Source organism: Eurosta solidaginis, chromosome 3, assembly GCF_040869045.1.
Source record: "Eurosta solidaginis isolate ZX-2024a chromosome 3, ASM4086904v1, whole genome shotgun sequence".
Classification (NCBI taxonomy): Eukaryota; Metazoa; Arthropoda; class Insecta; order Diptera; family Tephritidae; genus Eurosta; species Eurosta solidaginis.
Window position 1 is genome coordinate 288,715,114 of NC_090321.1, and position 17,133 is coordinate 288,732,246.

The 17,133-nt window shown below is 38.1% G+C and overlaps 1 protein-coding gene across 2 annotated transcripts in view; it reads left to right on the forward strand.

Annotated features, from left to right (window-relative positions):
• casp (Fas associated factor casp) overlaps window positions 1–13,878 on the forward strand; it is a 100,915-nt gene extending 87,037 nt beyond the window's left edge. For both annotated transcript variants that reach the window (XM_067777034.1, XM_067777035.1), the window contains exons 5-14: window positions 11,121–11,310; window positions 11,372–11,576; window positions 11,660–11,757; window positions 11,821–11,921; window positions 12,036–12,181; window positions 12,366–12,520; window positions 12,601–12,749; window positions 12,822–13,096; window positions 13,169–13,288; window positions 13,348–13,878. In XM_067777034.1, the coding sequence (XP_067633135.1) occupies window positions 11,121–11,310; window positions 11,372–11,576; window positions 11,660–11,757; window positions 11,821–11,921; window positions 12,036–12,181; window positions 12,366–12,520; window positions 12,601–12,749; window positions 12,822–13,096; window positions 13,169–13,288; window positions 13,348–13,512 (1,604 nt within the window). In that variant the 3' untranslated portion in view covers window positions 13,513–13,878. The remainder of the gene's footprint in view (window positions 1–11,120; window positions 11,311–11,371; window positions 11,577–11,659; window positions 11,758–11,820; window positions 11,922–12,035; window positions 12,182–12,365; window positions 12,521–12,600; window positions 12,750–12,821; window positions 13,097–13,168; window positions 13,289–13,347) is intronic.
• Window positions 13,879–17,133: the final 3,255 nt, after the last annotated feature.

Here is a 17,133-nt window from a genome sequence, read left to right on the forward strand (position 1 = left end):
TATAACTTACGTAGGAATATACTTCAAACTGTACAAATTCCGTATTCTAGAACGTCACACTTTAGAAGCTTTTATATCTACAGTTCTTAAACTCCCTTCCTAACACTGTACAGGTTATTAGAAACTTTAACTTCTTTCAAAAAACAGTTAAACTGTATCTGCTTGGACATAGACATTATAAAAAAAATAAAAAATATTATAAAAATTATTTTACCTGAAGTTCTTTTAATAAATTTTTTAGTGTATTAGTATCTTTAAGGTTTTATGAAAATATTTAATGTACACCCCACACAAAAACAGTATATCATTATTCAAATTGGCATTAATACTATTTTAATTCTTAAAATAATAATTGCCATCTACCTTTCTTAAGCTATGTTATAGTTAAAGTGTTTAATACAATATGGAAATTTAAAATATGTACATAGCATTAAGAAAATGATTAATAAATGAATTAATGAATGAATATTTTCTTCATCCTTGAATTTTTACGGTAATTTCATTGGTTGCTGATAACTTGAATTAAAATTTTACCTTAACGTAGACATAAATGACCAAAAAGCATTCGCATTGACAAAAAATTTTTCAACTACCGAAACAAAACCCAAGTATCAACTCCAGAGAAATTATATAAGAGCTTGCTGAGAAGAACCCCGATGAACGTATCTTCAATCACCAAAAATAACATTGCTAAAAGAATGAAGTTTACCACAGCTTACGCTGATTAGCCGATAACGAAATTGCGCAATATTCTGTGGACCGATGAGAGCAAAATCATATTGTTCGGTTCTTAAATGTCTTTGAAAGCGAGAAGTTATGGATTGATTAGCACAATAACCGGACTTGAATTAAACTGAAAAGAAAGAAAGATTAAGAAGCGAATTGACCTCGTGCAAAACCAATGTCGCGCAGTTTTAAACCATGCTACTAAATATTAAACCAATAAAAAGAATGGCCGGAACATTAGATAGCGCATTTTTATACATTTTTACGTTTAGTCCTGCTATTTTAGTTAGAAGACTGTGTAAACACTATTATTTTGTATTATTTCACTTCTTCAAGGTGCATTACAATTATCAACAAACTTTATGGACTCATTCAGTCTATTTGAGGTCCTCTCTGACCAGCCAGTTCAACCTAACCTACATTTCATTGATTTCGAAAATTAATCGACCTTTTTTCAATGTAAAGTAAAATGTAAAATAAGTTACGAGCACAGACTTGAACATGATTTTGGCTGCAATATCTGCTCAAACATCGACAGTGGCATCTCAACTGGAAGAACAGAAGACATATATGGCATCCAAACTGGAATCACAGGTGACACGTATAGCATCTCAACTGGAATCGCAGGAGAACCGTATAACATCGAAGATTGAAACCCAAGAGGCACGAATATCCGAAATGTTGGCACAAATTTCAGCGCAGATCTCTGCACAACTGGAAGAGCAAGAAAGACGTATTTCTTCGAAGATGGAGGCGCAGGAAATACAAATTTTGCAACACGAAACCAAAATCGATGTCGAGATTGAAACATTGCGAGGTCATATATAGGAGTTGCAACTAAATCGGCCAGCAGTTCAGCGAGTAATCCTAAAGTAAAAACGTCATCCTTTGACGGTTCTGTTCCTTGCCAGGTCTTTAAGCTACAGTTTGAGAAGACGTCAGCAGTGAACAACTGGAATGCGGAAGATAAAGTTGCTGCACTGTTCGTGGCATTGAAAGGGCCTGCAGCGGAAATCTTACAGACTATTCCAGAGTACGAACGGAACAGTTATGAAGCATTGATGGCTGCTGTCGAGAGACGTTATGGAAGCGAGCATAGAAAACAGATATACCGAATTAAGTTGAAAACCGTTACCAAAAAGCGAATGAGAGTTTGCAGGAGTTTGCCCCGGATGTTGAAAGATTGGCTCATCTCGCAAATGCGGACGCACCCGTGGAATACACCGAGAGGGTAAAAATCCAGAGCTTTATTAATCGAATACGGGATATCGAAACGAAGCGAGCGTAATACACAAACCCCAAGCCTACATTCACCGAAACGATGTCACATGCCTTGATTCAGGAAACAGCATCGCTTCTATGTAAGCCAGTTTTCAAAGCACGCCGTGTGGAAGTAGAAAGGCCAGACTGGGTGAACACAATATTCGGGGCGCTGAAAGGATCGCAAAAGCGGAGTAATAGAGTAATCAAATGCTTCAAATGCGGGAAGCCTGGTCACATTGCACGTCATTGCAGCACCGGTCCTGGTAGTTCCAACTTGGCTGGTCGTAAACGCAATGCTGGAGGAGATAAGCAAGAGCGAGTCAGATGTAAAGGTCGAGAGCTAGCTCCAGCTATTGAATGTCCTGTGATATCTATCTCGCAAATTGGAAGAAAATCGAGCAGTCTTTCCGTCAAAGGAAATGTGAATGGCAAGGAGCGTGTACTGACTGTAGATACGGGCGCATCTCATTCTTTAATCCGATCTGGTTTGGTCAACAGGAGAGTAAAGCCATTACCTGGAGCAAGGTTGCGTACGGTCACTGGCGAGTATAACCAAGTCTAGGGAGAAGTGATAAGTGAAGTCATAATTGGAAAAGTCACGGTTCTACACAAATTCGTTGTGGCGGAGATTGGACTTCTTAGTTGACCGTGGCATCAGGATCGACATGCAAAGAAGGAATATGCGCTATAAGAACCAGGATATATCACTCAACTTCAGTTTGGAGAAAGGGTTCAGCAATTAACGAGTGCTGGTGGAGGCGATTCGACAAAGACCACCAAAGTCGAAGGCAGTAGATCGGGCAAAGGTTGATCGGACGAATGGGCCAAACAAAGCAAAATCAAAGATACCTGCGAGAGAAACACTGGCATTGACAAACCCATATGGACGCACTAAAACGACGGAAAGAATTTCCAAGAAAGAAGGGTGGTTTCAGGCCAGGGCGCACTTCTGTTGTGAACCGTCAAGACGGTACTGATGCAAAATTAATCCGTCAAGATGAAGCTATGCGAAGTAGTTCATTGGCCACTCAACAGAATGTGAGGGAACGGTCCAGGATAATGAGTTGTAGGATGAAACACAGCTACGACAAGAACAATAATTCGGAAGGTTTCCAGGAGGGAGATTTGGTACTGCTATACAACCCTCACCGGCGGAAAGGTGTTCCATCCAAATTTTGGTGCAGTTGGGAAGGCCTGTACAAAGTTGTGAAGAAGATCAGTGATGCCATCTGCCGCATACAAACAATTGGGAAACCACGAAATAGAAGGGTGGTTCATTTGGAGAAGCTAGCAGCGGTTAGATCGAGAGATTTGTCTGATCAGACTTAGGTGGAGGGCAGTGTGACGAATATTATCATCACTAAGCCGATACTAAGCAGCCACTCGTATGTACGTAAACAAACCAATCATTATTTACACACATGCATACAAAGCAGCGGACACATACTCACACACGCATGTCTTCATCAGCCGACGTAGTACTCACATATATATAAGCATATAGCTCAAACTAGAAAGGTGTGTATTGCTACGGTCTATAAATCACCTAACAGACGGTTTTTACCGGAAGCTGCGTTTTGCGATTTCATTAAGACTGAAATAGAAAAGTTATCGAACATGACTGATGTGCTAGTGATTGGTGACTTTAATATTAATTGGCTGGAGAATTCTTCATATAAGAGGCAACTAAAGCAAGTATTCGAAGATAACGCCTTTAAGCAAATAGTTACGGACCCGACGAGAATTTCTGCTACATCAGCAATACTAATTGATTATGTTGTTACAAATGCGCTCATAGAAAAAGCAGAAGTTGTAACGTAACATAAAATAAGTGATCACGAAACGATTTGTATAGAAATTGTTAGCAACAATAACCAGCATAAAAAAGAGGATAAAATTGTATCACTAAAAATAATAAGATTTAGTAAGAGAATAATTGCTAACTTCTTCAGCTAGGATAACGTAAACGAAATTCATTCGTACGATAACTTCGAGCAAAAGGCAAAAATGTTTAGTGAACACATTAAAGATGCGTTGCATAAAATGTCAAAAAATAAAATCGTAAAGAGTAATGAAATCAGATGTGAATGGTTTAATACATCATTACGTGAAGTGAAATACAAGAAAATTAATTGCTATAAACGCGCTGTATGGACAAAGAATCTGTCTGATTGGGCTGAATATAAAAAAGTAAGGAACGAATACTCATTAAAATTGGATAGAGAAAAATAAATATATTGAGAAAAAAAATTTAGCAGTGCAAAGATCAAAAGTCAATGTGACAAAAAATAAAAAAATTGGTAGATATTAAAAAAAGATTATAAAGAAATACAAAAAGTAAACTTTAGTGGAACAGTAGTAACTGAAAAGTACTAGATAGCGAATCAACAATTTTTTTGTGGGCAGCATTAAAGCTATTAATGAATCTATACCAGCAATGCCTTTTGTAAATTGGGCACAAACACCAAATGAAAGTTTCAGTTTCCAATTCAGAAAAATAACGTTAAGCGAGCTCAAAAGTTATATTCAAAGTATGAATAAAAAGAAAGATTTTAATGGTCTCTCAGCGCCTATACTATTGCAGGCGTTTGAATATGTAGGACCAATAATGGTTGCGCTGATTAATGAATCATTCACGAAAGGCATTTTCCCAGAAAATTGGAAAGAATCCAGAGTTGTTCCAATAGAGAAAGTAAAGAACGTGATCAAGCCAGAAGATCTTCGACCAATTAACACATTGATAGTGGAAAGTAGAATCATTGAAACAATTGTTCATGAGCAACTGGTGCAATATTTTGAAAGAATCGAGTTATTCTCCGAATATCAATCTGGGTTCAGAAAAAAACATAGCTGTGAATAACTCATAAATATAGTGATTTGCAGATGGAAAACACATGTTGATAGAAAAAAACAATAGCAGCAGTATTTCTCGATTTTCAAAGAGCGTTTGAAACCTTGGATAGAGGAATATTAATAAAAAAAACTGCAACAATACGGAATATCCGGGCCGGAGCTTCAATGGTTTGAAAGCTATTTGACTGGTAGATATCAACGGACTAAGGAGGGAGAATGTGTATCCGACACTATTTCGGTGAACCTTGGTGTGCCACAAGGCTCTACATTAGGTGCATTATTATTTATAATTTTAACGTTAACGATATCGAAAAAGTCTTGCAGAATTCAAATGTATGTTTGTTCGCTGATGATACGTTATTATATATATCAGCTAATTCAGGTGATGAGTGTATAGATAAACTTAATGCAGACATTATCAGAGTTGAAAGTTATTTAAAAATGAATAAACTAAAACTTAATGTATAGAAGACAAAAAGGATGTTGATCAATGGTAGATCCAACAAAAATATTTCTATAAATTGTGAATGTATAGAGAGAGTAGACCAAATTAAGTATCTAGGAGTTATTATTGATGACAAACTTAAGTTTAATCTGCATATAGATTATGTTTGCAAAAAAATAGCTAAAAAGATTAATTTCGTTAAAAGAATACGGAAACAAGTTTCAACTATGTTTGCAATAAATATTTACAACACGATCGTTAAACCACATTTTGAATATTGTTCCACTATCCTTTTCTTAAGCACAATGTCAAGTATAGATAGAATGCAAAAACTCCAAAATAAAGCTATGAGATCTATTCTTAAATTAGTGTAATGATATCGATTTCAAAGCTTCTTGAAACGTTGAAATGGATGTTTGTAAATCAGCGTGTTATGTTTAACGCGCTATGCTTTATGTTTAAAATTAAATATAATCACCCCTATTACGGTTGTCAACGTCAACCATCACTTCGTGTCGTCGTCGACATCACGTCGTATCAACATCAATGTCACGTCAATGCATAATTGGTATTTACTAAGGCAATGTATTGATGTCGACGTGATATCGATAAAAATACGATCCCTATATTTTTGACAGCTGTTTATTTACAATTTGTATTGAGTTAATTTTTTGTTTAGTGAACAATTTGTGGATCTAAATAACTGCTGAAATCTATTAGTGCACAATTTGTTTACGAACTTTAGTGAATATATTGTAGATGATTGGATTTCTCTTTAGTACACCATTAGCAACTCCCTACCTCCCAGAGCGTGGTGCACTAATGGAAAACTTAATCAAATTCGGGAGGGGTATCAAAATACCCGAATTGACCTCGGTATTAATAGTCTCAAGGCGGAAATAAAAAATCCTTAAAATTTCACAAAAACCTTTTAATGAACCACTTGAAAGCTTGCAACTGTTTTTGCAAATATTTCCTAACGCAAGTAAAATGTTTATATTTAGACTTCGGATTATTAAAATCGAGGTCAATACGTGTCTTTTGGTACCTCTCCTGAATTTTTTGGGCGTGTTTTAGCAGTCGACCGCTACCCTAGAACATTACCACAATTTTACTAAACTGACTGTTGTTGGTTATTTTGACTATTTTCTGAAATTGAATAAAAAATTATTAAATAAGAAGCATAAAAATCATAAAAAAACTTATTTTTTGAATTTTTAATATTTGAATTCTGTATTGCCGCGCTTGTCGTCACCCAAACCTGTGTCGACAAACTTTGGGTCGCCTCACGTCAACACAACTTCAATATTGTTTTAGCCAATACCAAAAAAGCGTCAACACCTATCAATAGTTATCGACGTTGACAACGCCGATACCAATTCATGAGCATCGACACTAATTTTCTCACTATTGACAACCGTAATAGGGGTGAATATTTTACCAAGATATTTAACGTCCGAGATATGCTATGTAGCTGATATACAACCATATCCCCTTAGGAACAATATTGATTTTAGAAGACCACCTCTAATATCAAGTGCGGCACAAAATAGTTTGTTTTATAAAGGAGCTAGCTTATTTAATTCATTGCCAATGGAAATAAAGTCTGAATCTAATATGTACATATTTAAGGGAAAAGTGATTGATTTTGTTAAAGTTAATTATGATTAAGATTTGAAATGTAATAATGAATTACTACATTTAATTTATAATTTAAAAAGTAGCTAAATTGCTAAATAAATAAACTCTATTATATATGGTTGGTAACCAAGCATGAAGTTCACGAAATTCCTAGACCCTAGGAGAAATGGGTGAACGAGGAAACCGAGAGTATAAAAGCAGCGCAAGCTGAGGCATAAGCAATCAGTTTTGATTTAAGCACGCTATTGGTTGTGAAGTATAAGTGTTATTGTGAAGTACTTTTAAAGCATTATTGAATATTGGAGTTATTTATTCAACAGTTTAGCGATTCGAACGTTAGCAGAAGGTTTGGAATAAGCGGAATTTCCTTAAATTCGTTACAATATATAACATTTTGGAAAACACAAAAACCTGATTATTTAGTAAATGATACACCTAGAATGTTGAAATTTGACGTGTGGACTGATATTAAGACTCTTGATAAAAATTTGAAAAAAAAAATTTTTTAACGAGCGTGGCACCGCCCCTTGTCATACAATCAGTTTTACAAATATTATTAATCATAAATCAAAAATCGCTAAACCTATCGTAACAAAATTCGGCAGAGGGGTTGCCTTTACTATAAGGAATGCTTCGGAGAAAAATTAACGAAATCGATAATATACATATTTCCACTAAAAATTAATAAATATATTTCCTCTCAAAAAATGGCATAAATTTTAGATTTTCCATGGATTGCTCAATATAAACATAAAAAGAAAGAATCTATACAGTTCAAATAAGACAAAGGGGCAGAACACGGCTAATTTTTTAGACCCCATAAATAACAATTAAGGAAGTCTGTTTTGCTACACTCTTCGCTCTTTGCTTCGCACAATTCTTAGCTATGTGCCCTGTTGTTGTTGTTGTTGTAACATATCGGTCCAACTACGTTTGTTTTGTTAATATCATCCAAAATATGCGAACTCTGCTGCATTAAAATTCTTTCATTTCGACCTTCTACATTAGCAGATAAATTTAAAAGAGATTGCAACAAATCTGCACATTTTGAAAACTTCATTACATTCAATGTTTTACGCAAATTGTTATCGGCTAATCCGTTTATAATATATCTACTTATTGAGCAGTCATCAATGTTCCCTCTACGACCTATAGCGAGCATATTATAATAATACTCAATCAATGTTTCACTCTTTTTCATTGTTGTATTCATCATGCGAATATGGGTATCAGCCGAATTACTTACGTATGGGAAATCTGTCAAAAATGCTGACACAAACTCACTCCATTTCCTTAATGCTGGTTGAGCATCTGCCCATCGCTTTGCAACACCACTCAACCTACTGAGAACCGCAAGAATTACGAATGTATCGTCCCAGTGATACATTTCTCTCAACTGCTCAACTCTCTCAATGAACTGAATTGACGAATATGTATTGTCGGTAGGGTTGAAAATTGGCAGAATCGCTGCTATTTCACTCGGCTTATGTGTATATGTGTTTGTCATCGCATGCGAGCATCTATCTCTCACTGTCGAATTTGAAATTACCGGCTGTATGGCATCATGCACAAAATGCGATCCATTTGACCCGTTTGTACCTGAATACGATGAAATTAGCTGCTGCGCTGTTGGATACGCTGACTGCGCAGTTGAATACGGCGACTGCGTTATTGGATATGGAAAAGTTGAGTACGAAAAGTATGGTTGCTGTGAAGTTTGTGGCATATACGAGTATTGCGGTGCAAGTGGAAAATTCCGTTCAATTGGCGCCAAAAACGACGCAGGCGATGCTGTCGACGCTGGCGTTGTCACCGATGCTACTTGTGGCACGAACGCTACTGGCGCCTGTGTGACTACGAGCGGCGCTGAAACACACGTTGCCCTATACAAATCACTGCAGTTACCTGTATTTGGTTCAAGAACACTTGATCCTCCTGGACGTATGGACTGCAACTGTGCACTTAGCGTATCTATCGCTCCACGTAGCGCGCTAACTTGCACCTCCAGCTGCGTCATGACCACAGCGTCGTCCCTGGACTGCTGCTCACTCTGCTTCAGATTTGCGTTACTTACCTGTGTTACCGCTGCACCCACTAGCATATAAGGCTCCAGCATTGGCGTCAATAATGTTTCGTCTACTTCTTGTAATCTGCTGACCAACTCGGTTTTTGTGCCACTTGTCTTAATTTGCAGTTTATGCAGTATTTCTTTTACGTATACAACCGTCAACCGATTTAGGTCCATGACCACTTCTGAGAACTGTCACTACAACAGTTTTGGATGACCAACTTTATTGAATTCAGTTTAACGAATGACTTCATTTACATTTCATAAAATGATATAACTTAAGCTCGGAATAATATTTCAGTACAAAGTAAAGAGAGAATGAATATAAAGAATGAATGAGAAGATAATAATAGAAGTGAGAGGACAGGGCTGCCAATGAACATGAAAGTGCACGATGACACAAGGCTGCGCAATAATATATATACATATGGTTCTATTCTGAACTAATTTTTCTTCGAGTTATGGCTCCGGAAACAGAAAATTACTTAGTCATAAAAGGGGCGGTGACGCCCATTTTTTTAAATTTTGCAGTTTTCCCTATTTAGGGCCGTTTTCTCATCAAGCCTTTAATTTTAGCGCTAACTTTATTCTGCCTATAAGTGAATTTTCGTTTGCTCAAGTTCTTTCTAAATTACCGTGCGGAAAAATGTACCGGCATCTCATCTGCCCTTTAAAATTTATTCTTAGGTTTAAATTAAAGCATATCATGTCATGCTTAAAAGTAGCAACAAAAAAAGTAGTACGATTTTAATGTGAACGTATTACAGTTTTCATGTGACGTTGCCGTATCTTCATCAAATGCAAGGTTTAATTTACAGGGCAGATGAGAAAATGAAAATAGTTAAAGTTGACTTTAAAGTGAGGAATAGTTTATCTGCCCGGTAAGTTAATTGAGCTTTATTGGGTGGATAAGAAAACGGCGCGTATTGTTATAAATCCACTTGGGAAATGAAATACCATTGATATAAAGCTCTTTTTTGCAAAGATATAGCTTATTTTATTCGTCCATGACCCTTTTAAAAATCGTTTATATAAAAGTGAGCGTGGTCCTTAACCGATTTCGTAAATTTTTCCCCAAAACCTTCCTTATAGTAAAGGCAACCTCTCTGCTGAAGTTTGTTACGATAGGTTTAACGATTTTTGATTTATGATTAATAATGTTTGTAAAATTTATTTTATCACAAGTGGGCGGTGCCACGCCCGTTTAAACATTTTTTATCAAGAGTCTCAATATCAGTCCACACATTAAATTTCAACATTCTAGGTGTATTATTTACTAAATAACCAGGTTGTTTGTGTTTTCCAAAATGTTATATATATGTATATAAAAAGTGGGCGTGGTTATCATCCGATCTCGCTCATTTTCAATACCAATCTATTCTGGGTCCAGATAAGCTCGTGTACCAAATTTGGTGAAGATATCTCAATATTTACTCAAGTCATCGTGTTAACGGACGGACGGACGGACATGGCTCAATCAAATTTTTTTTCGATACTGATGATTTTGATATATGGAAGTCTATATCTATCTCGATTCCTTTATACCTGTACAACCAACCGTTATCCAATCAAAGTATATAAGTACAGCTGGGTATAAAAATAATATAATAGGTCCAATTTTGAAATTCGAAAGCCAGTATCTATTTCGTGCAGTTTGAGTTCGAACATACGCAGCCGAATGTTTAACAGTGTTATTGGTGCTTTAATCTAAAAGAGCTAGTAATTTTTAATTACTAAAAAAGTATAAGGAAAATTGCTAATGAATTATACAAATTTAGACAATTCACACGGTCGCTGTGCTATGCTTTAATCAAATTTTATATTAGCAACAATGGAAACAACTCAAATCTTAAAATTTGACATAAATACAACTCTTTTAAATTGCCCAAATGTAACTCATGGAATCAGAGCGCCCCTGAGACAAAATATAGGGGACCTGAAAAAGTAAGCAGTTCGACAATTAAAACCTCAAGGGTTTGCGAATATGGCGGAAAAAGAAAATTTAATTAGTGCTTATGATGTGGTTATAATTATGCCGCGACACCAATAATCGTTGTTTCCCCATAAAACTGGTTGGGCCACCAAATTTATCACCTCTATTTGATGTATTTACCTTCGTTACAGAACAACTGAAATTGAAAATAGCAGAAGAAACACATGTACCAATTTGCAGACAAGCAATTCAAGGCTGGCCACCAGCGAAGTTGCAGGATGCTCGAAAAATAACAACTCAGCTAGGCAATTTAGATTTGGGTCCAGAAAACGACTTAATTTTGCATAACCTCACTGAAGAAGGCTACCTAGATACAGAAAAGTAAGGCGTACATTATATTATCATCCTATTATTTAACCCTTTCTATTTTAATGGTTTATAGTGAAGAAATTGCAAAGCGATTACGTGATACATTCAAGCTGACCATAGTGGAACAGCCCAGTGGTAAAACTATCACATTGCCGTTTTTGGGCAGCAATACTATATTGGAAGTAAAAACTAAGGTCTACTATATCAGCAATATAAAAGTACGGAATCAGGAATGGGAAGGCTGGCCTTCAAACTGTGATGATAACTTAACTTTAGCCGTAAGTTCTATGCTTTATAGTACTTAGTTTTATCTCGCTTTTTTGCGTATTTTTCACCCGAAAAAATTTCCCTTCTATTTAAGCAATCTAGCATTGGTTTGTCTCATAATTTCATATTTCGCAATGCTAATGAAACAAACATGGACATCGTTGGGATTGCAAATAATATTAATACTAGCAAGTTAGCCTCAGTATTTCAAAATATAATGGAAGTTTGTGTAATAATAATTTGTTGACATTTTAGTAATACCATCGAGACTGATGACGACAATAGCTTAGATGATGAAGATGGTTATGATACACTGCAAGACGAACAACCTGTTCCATCGCGATACAGACACCTAAGTATATACCTTTAGTATATTTTTGACTTCCATAACGCTAGTATCGTTAAAAGAATACGTTTCGGAAGGCAACTTCGTAAAGAGTTAATATCACATTAATGCGTCATTATTGCAGTTCCAAATAATATTGGTAACGAGTGTGGTGGATCAATAGAGTTTTTCGACAATTATCGGGAACGTTTCGGAGAACCACATCCCGTTTTCTATGTTGGCAGTTTAGAAGATGCAATTAGAGAAGCTTGTCACAAACCAGCTCGAGAAGTAACAGTATAACCCCCAAATTCATGAAAATAAATTATTTATGTAAAGCTCTTACAATTGTTTATGAAAACGTTATTTAACATACTATGTATACCATTTTTTGTGAATTTGGGGTAAATGTATAAATATTATCTTTTTATTAAAACTTAACTTACGTTATTGCTTTAACTTCGAATTACCTTAGAGAAAACTACTTGCAATTTACCTGCATCATGGCGATAGCATTCTCACAAACGTATTCTGTGATCAGGTTATGAAAAATGAGAGAACGATTGAAGCCTTTGCACAAAATTTTATACTCTATGGATGGGACTTAACATTTGAGAGCAACAGAAATATGTTAGTAATAGACAATTCCACAGTTAAAAAGTTTATTTCTAAAAAAAAATTTTTATATTGTGATAATAATTGTAATATAGGTTTCTATCTTCCGTCACTGCCTGTGTGAGCAATACAGCATCCATGACAATTAGTACAAAACCAGTAGATAAGCTACCATCGATATTAATAATTGGCAAAAGTCGGCTCTCTGGAAGGTCGTCTTGTGAAGTTCTAGCTGTTGTAGATGGTGAGAAGCTGAGGGATTTATGTACATATATCCACACAAATGTATTTATTTGTAACCTATATTATTGGACAGGCAATTCTGACTTGAATTCGTTTCTATCGCGACTCATGGATGCTGTGGAAATGTACAAAGCACAGTTGAAGGACGAAATACGGGAAGAAGATGAACGAGCAGAACGGGATCAAGTCAAAGCAGAACAGGATTTGGCTTATCGTGAGACATTAGAAGCCGATATGGCGAAGGATGCTGCTAAACGACAGAAAGAGGCGGCAATAGCTGCAGAACGTAAGCGTTTGGAATCGGAAAAGGCAGAAGAGGAAGCGAAAAGGGAATCCATACGATTAGTGGTATGTCGATATTGACGAACTGTAGTTTTTATTAAACATACACCCCAAATACAAATAAATAATTGCGTTTAGGCTCAACAATCATTACCAAAGGAACCATCAGCAGCTGAAGACAATGTATCCACGATACGCATTCTGATACCATCTGGCGAGTTTTTAGAACGTCGATTCTACAAACACAATACCTTGCAGGTTAACTAGTTACAATTTTCTTAATAGCAGTAAATTGAACGATTGAGTTTAAATTCCAGGATATTCTAAACTTTGTAGCAGCTAACAACTATCTTATCGAAGAAAATAAATTGATCCTAATATCTAGTTGGCCACGTAGCGACTTGACAGCAATTGATCCAAATAAATCGCTTGAGGAGTTGAAATTATTTCCACAAGCAAAGGCTGTGCTTGAAGAACGATGATTTTGTTTACATCAGGATTAAACTAATCAAAAAATTTTAACCGATTTGTAGTAAACAAAAATTGGTGGTTCAGTGGCGTACTGTTAACGATGAGAAAAAAAAACTTCGGGTCGATTATGCAAGTCAGTTTCCTCGGAAAAGGGCAAGGCTACTGAAATTTATATTATGTTCAGTTAGTATTTTTACTTTTAGGAAGTTGTACGTCACCTACTATAATGTTTCGACCGCGGGCAAAGGGATTCAGTGGTCATCGCTAATCAACACATACATATTTCGAAATAAAAACAGCTATGTATACATAGATACGACTTTTCACATAAAGAAAAATAAAACCAAAATATATGTTATGCCGAAAATAAAACAAAATTATGTACATATATATGCGCACATAGACATTCTAGACAGATATATTCTTCTTGTAGCAGTGCTGCGCCCCATACAATTGGTGACATCAATCAAAAATTGTCATCGATATCCTCTAACGGAAGTCCACAGAGAATTGCAGTTTCAACAGGGTTGAACCAAAAAACATGGGTGTTAGAGGCGTTGGCTCCACATTGCAATTGGAGAGATTGTTGATGTCATGTGTCATTTGTCCCACTACATTCAGTTCATACATTGCGAATGACGGTGTTGATTATGGATGTGTAAAAGTTTAACCTTTTATATATCCAGATCAAAGTTGTGCCAGACTGCGGCGCCTGGGACGGCTGCTTTTCTTAACTGCGAGTATGGCGTATGGGACTCTGAGAACTGGTTTCGCATTTATCGGCATAATCATGATACAAAAAATGGAGGTAGTTCCATTTAGTGTGACGTTAGCCACTTGACTTTTGCGGGGACAATGACAATTTCACCAAAAACAAGCTACCAGATTGAAAAATGTTACGAATTTTTCTAATTTTGATGGATTTAATATTAACGAATACGACTGAATTACTTTCATAGTTATTTTAAATAAAAAAGAAAAAACAATGAGCGCCAAGCCTTGGAAATATTTTAATACGAAATATCAGCCTAGAAAAGAAGGTTTTTAATGAGTTTTCGAGCTCCCGAAATTTGTTTTGGTGGAAGAAACATGCATCGAAGTATGCAAAGCAAGGGAATAAATCCCGTACGTTCCCAAGGCCGGCGGTTCTATGTACCGGAGCGACTCGGGATTTTCCCGACCAAGGACTGCCATTTCATTGTAACCCCATTTAATTTGTTGCGTCCCTCCCACAAATTGTTCTCCTCCCAGCAGCTCCTTGCAGCGGAACTGCTCCATATTCTCTTGCTCCAGGAAGGTATCGAACCCAATCCGGGTCCGTCTCCTGACCCCGGTCCTGAGAAATGGTTTTGCTGCATCTGCCGGAAAAGAATATTTTTAGGACGGTCATACTCTTGTCAGTGTGTCTCGTGTAAGGGATGGTTGCATCGGACAGGTTGTTCTGGGCTAGACCCCAAAACCAGACGTCCCGTAACTTCTATAAATCTTTTGTGGCTCATTGCTGTTCACGTCCTAGGACGTCCCGTAGTCTGCGCTTTAGCGCCCCCCGCTACCTTCCAACAGCCCCGCTGCTCAGCAAGCCACAACAAGTACCCGCTGTTGCTCGCGCCCCACGGCGCCACCAACTCACACAGCTGCTCCCACTCATAACTAAAATCCCCGTAGTAGAGCCGGGAGCAATGCCGAGCATTAGCCCCTGCCCCCGTCTTCTTCCCCCCTCTTTTCCGACAGCAATTGTGTAGGTCAGGGAAACAGACTCTTAGTCCCTACCTCCCTTTGCACCGTTTGCCAGACAAGAATATATACGTTTGCGGCATCCGCCAATGCAGCTCCTGCCATGGACGGTGCCACTTTCCTAGATGTTCTGGTCTCCGCGACGGCAACCCCCCGACGGGTTTCATTGCGCCATGTTGCCAGGCCGCATACCCAAATACACCGGGTACCCCAATGCCTACCCAAGGACGTCTAGTCCCAGGGCCTCAACGGTAATCGCGTTCTGGCCTTCCACAACCCAGGCGTAGTCACCCGTCACTTACTCCCAGAGTGACGAAGTCTCCCCCTATGCACTTCAGAATTCTGCAGTTAAACTGTAATGGATTAACTGGGAAGATCACAGAGATAGTCGACTTCATGAAGCGGCACAACATCCGCATTCCTGCGATTCAAGAGACTAAACTCACAGCAAGATCTGCATTGCAGACCTGTTCTGGGTATAATGTCCACAGAAAAGATCGCGAGAGCGGAAATGGAGGCGGCCTCGCGTTTATCATACACCACACTGTGCAATATCATATATTTGATCCCAACATCGACCGCAGGGATAGTGTCTTAAAACGTCAAAGATTTGCTGTCCGGTCGGGCGATGCAAATATAGAAATCATCAACACCTACATCCCTCCTGTCACCTGTTGCCCTAGTGCATACCGCAAACTGCGTCAAATGGCAGCCGATGGTAACATTGGCATCCGACCACCTGCCTATACTTATTTCGCTCGAGCGTCCCGCCGACTTCGTCGTCGCAGAAAAACGCACTTTCACTAACTTTAAAAAAGGAAAGTGGGACGAATACAAATCCTTTACAGACAACTGCTTTGCTGTCATTGAATCCGCCTCGGCTCGTTTCATTCCCGCCGTTAGAATTCTCGAAATTCGGCGCCACTTCCCGGCAGAGGCCGCAAGTTTAGCGAGAGAACGTGACCTTATAAAACAGCTCGATCCATCAGCACCCATATAAATTGCGGTTTAAATCAAAACCCCCACCATAGAAAAGTACTCGTAGCGCTAGACCTATCAAAAGCTTTTGAAAGGGTCAACCATGGCTCGTTACTGCACGACCTGGAAGGTTCTACCCTTTCCCCATGTCTTAAAAGGTGGACCGCAAATCATCTGGGTGGTCGTTGTTGTTGTTGTTGGTGGTGGTCGGCAGGTATCGGTGCAATTCAGAAAAGAAATATCAAAGCCAAGAAGAATTAAACAAGGGGTGCCTCAGGGTGGTGTCCTATCCCCACTTTTGTTTAATTTTTACATATCAAAACTACCTTCGCCACCAGAAGGAGTTACTATCGTTTCTTACGCCGATGACTGCACAATAATGGCCACAGGCACGGGCCCAAAGATCGATGAGCTTTGCAACAGAATAAAAGGCTACCTCCCTGATCTCTCCAGTTTTTTCGCCCGCGAAACCTGGCATTATCACCGACTAAATCATCCGCGACCCTATTTACAACTTGGCCGTCCCAAATGTCGACAATTTTGAACATCCACGTCGATGGCACTACGCTACCGACTGTCCTACACCCCAAAATCTTGGGTGTGACGTTTGACAGGGTCTACATTTTGGTGAGCACGCAGCCGCAATTGTTCCGAAAATCCAGAGCCGTAATAAAATCCTCAAATCCCTTGCTGGCAGTACTTGGGGAAAAGACAAAGAAACGCTTATTACCACATACAAAGCAATTGGCCAGCCGTTTGCGTGCTACGCGTCCCCTAAATGGTCGCCAAGCCTAAAAACTACCCACTGGAAGAAGCGACAGGCCTGCCAAAATACTGCGCTCAGAACCGCCACGGGCTGTCTTCTTATGTACCCAGAACAACATCTACATAATGAGTCGAGAATACTCCCCATCAGGGAG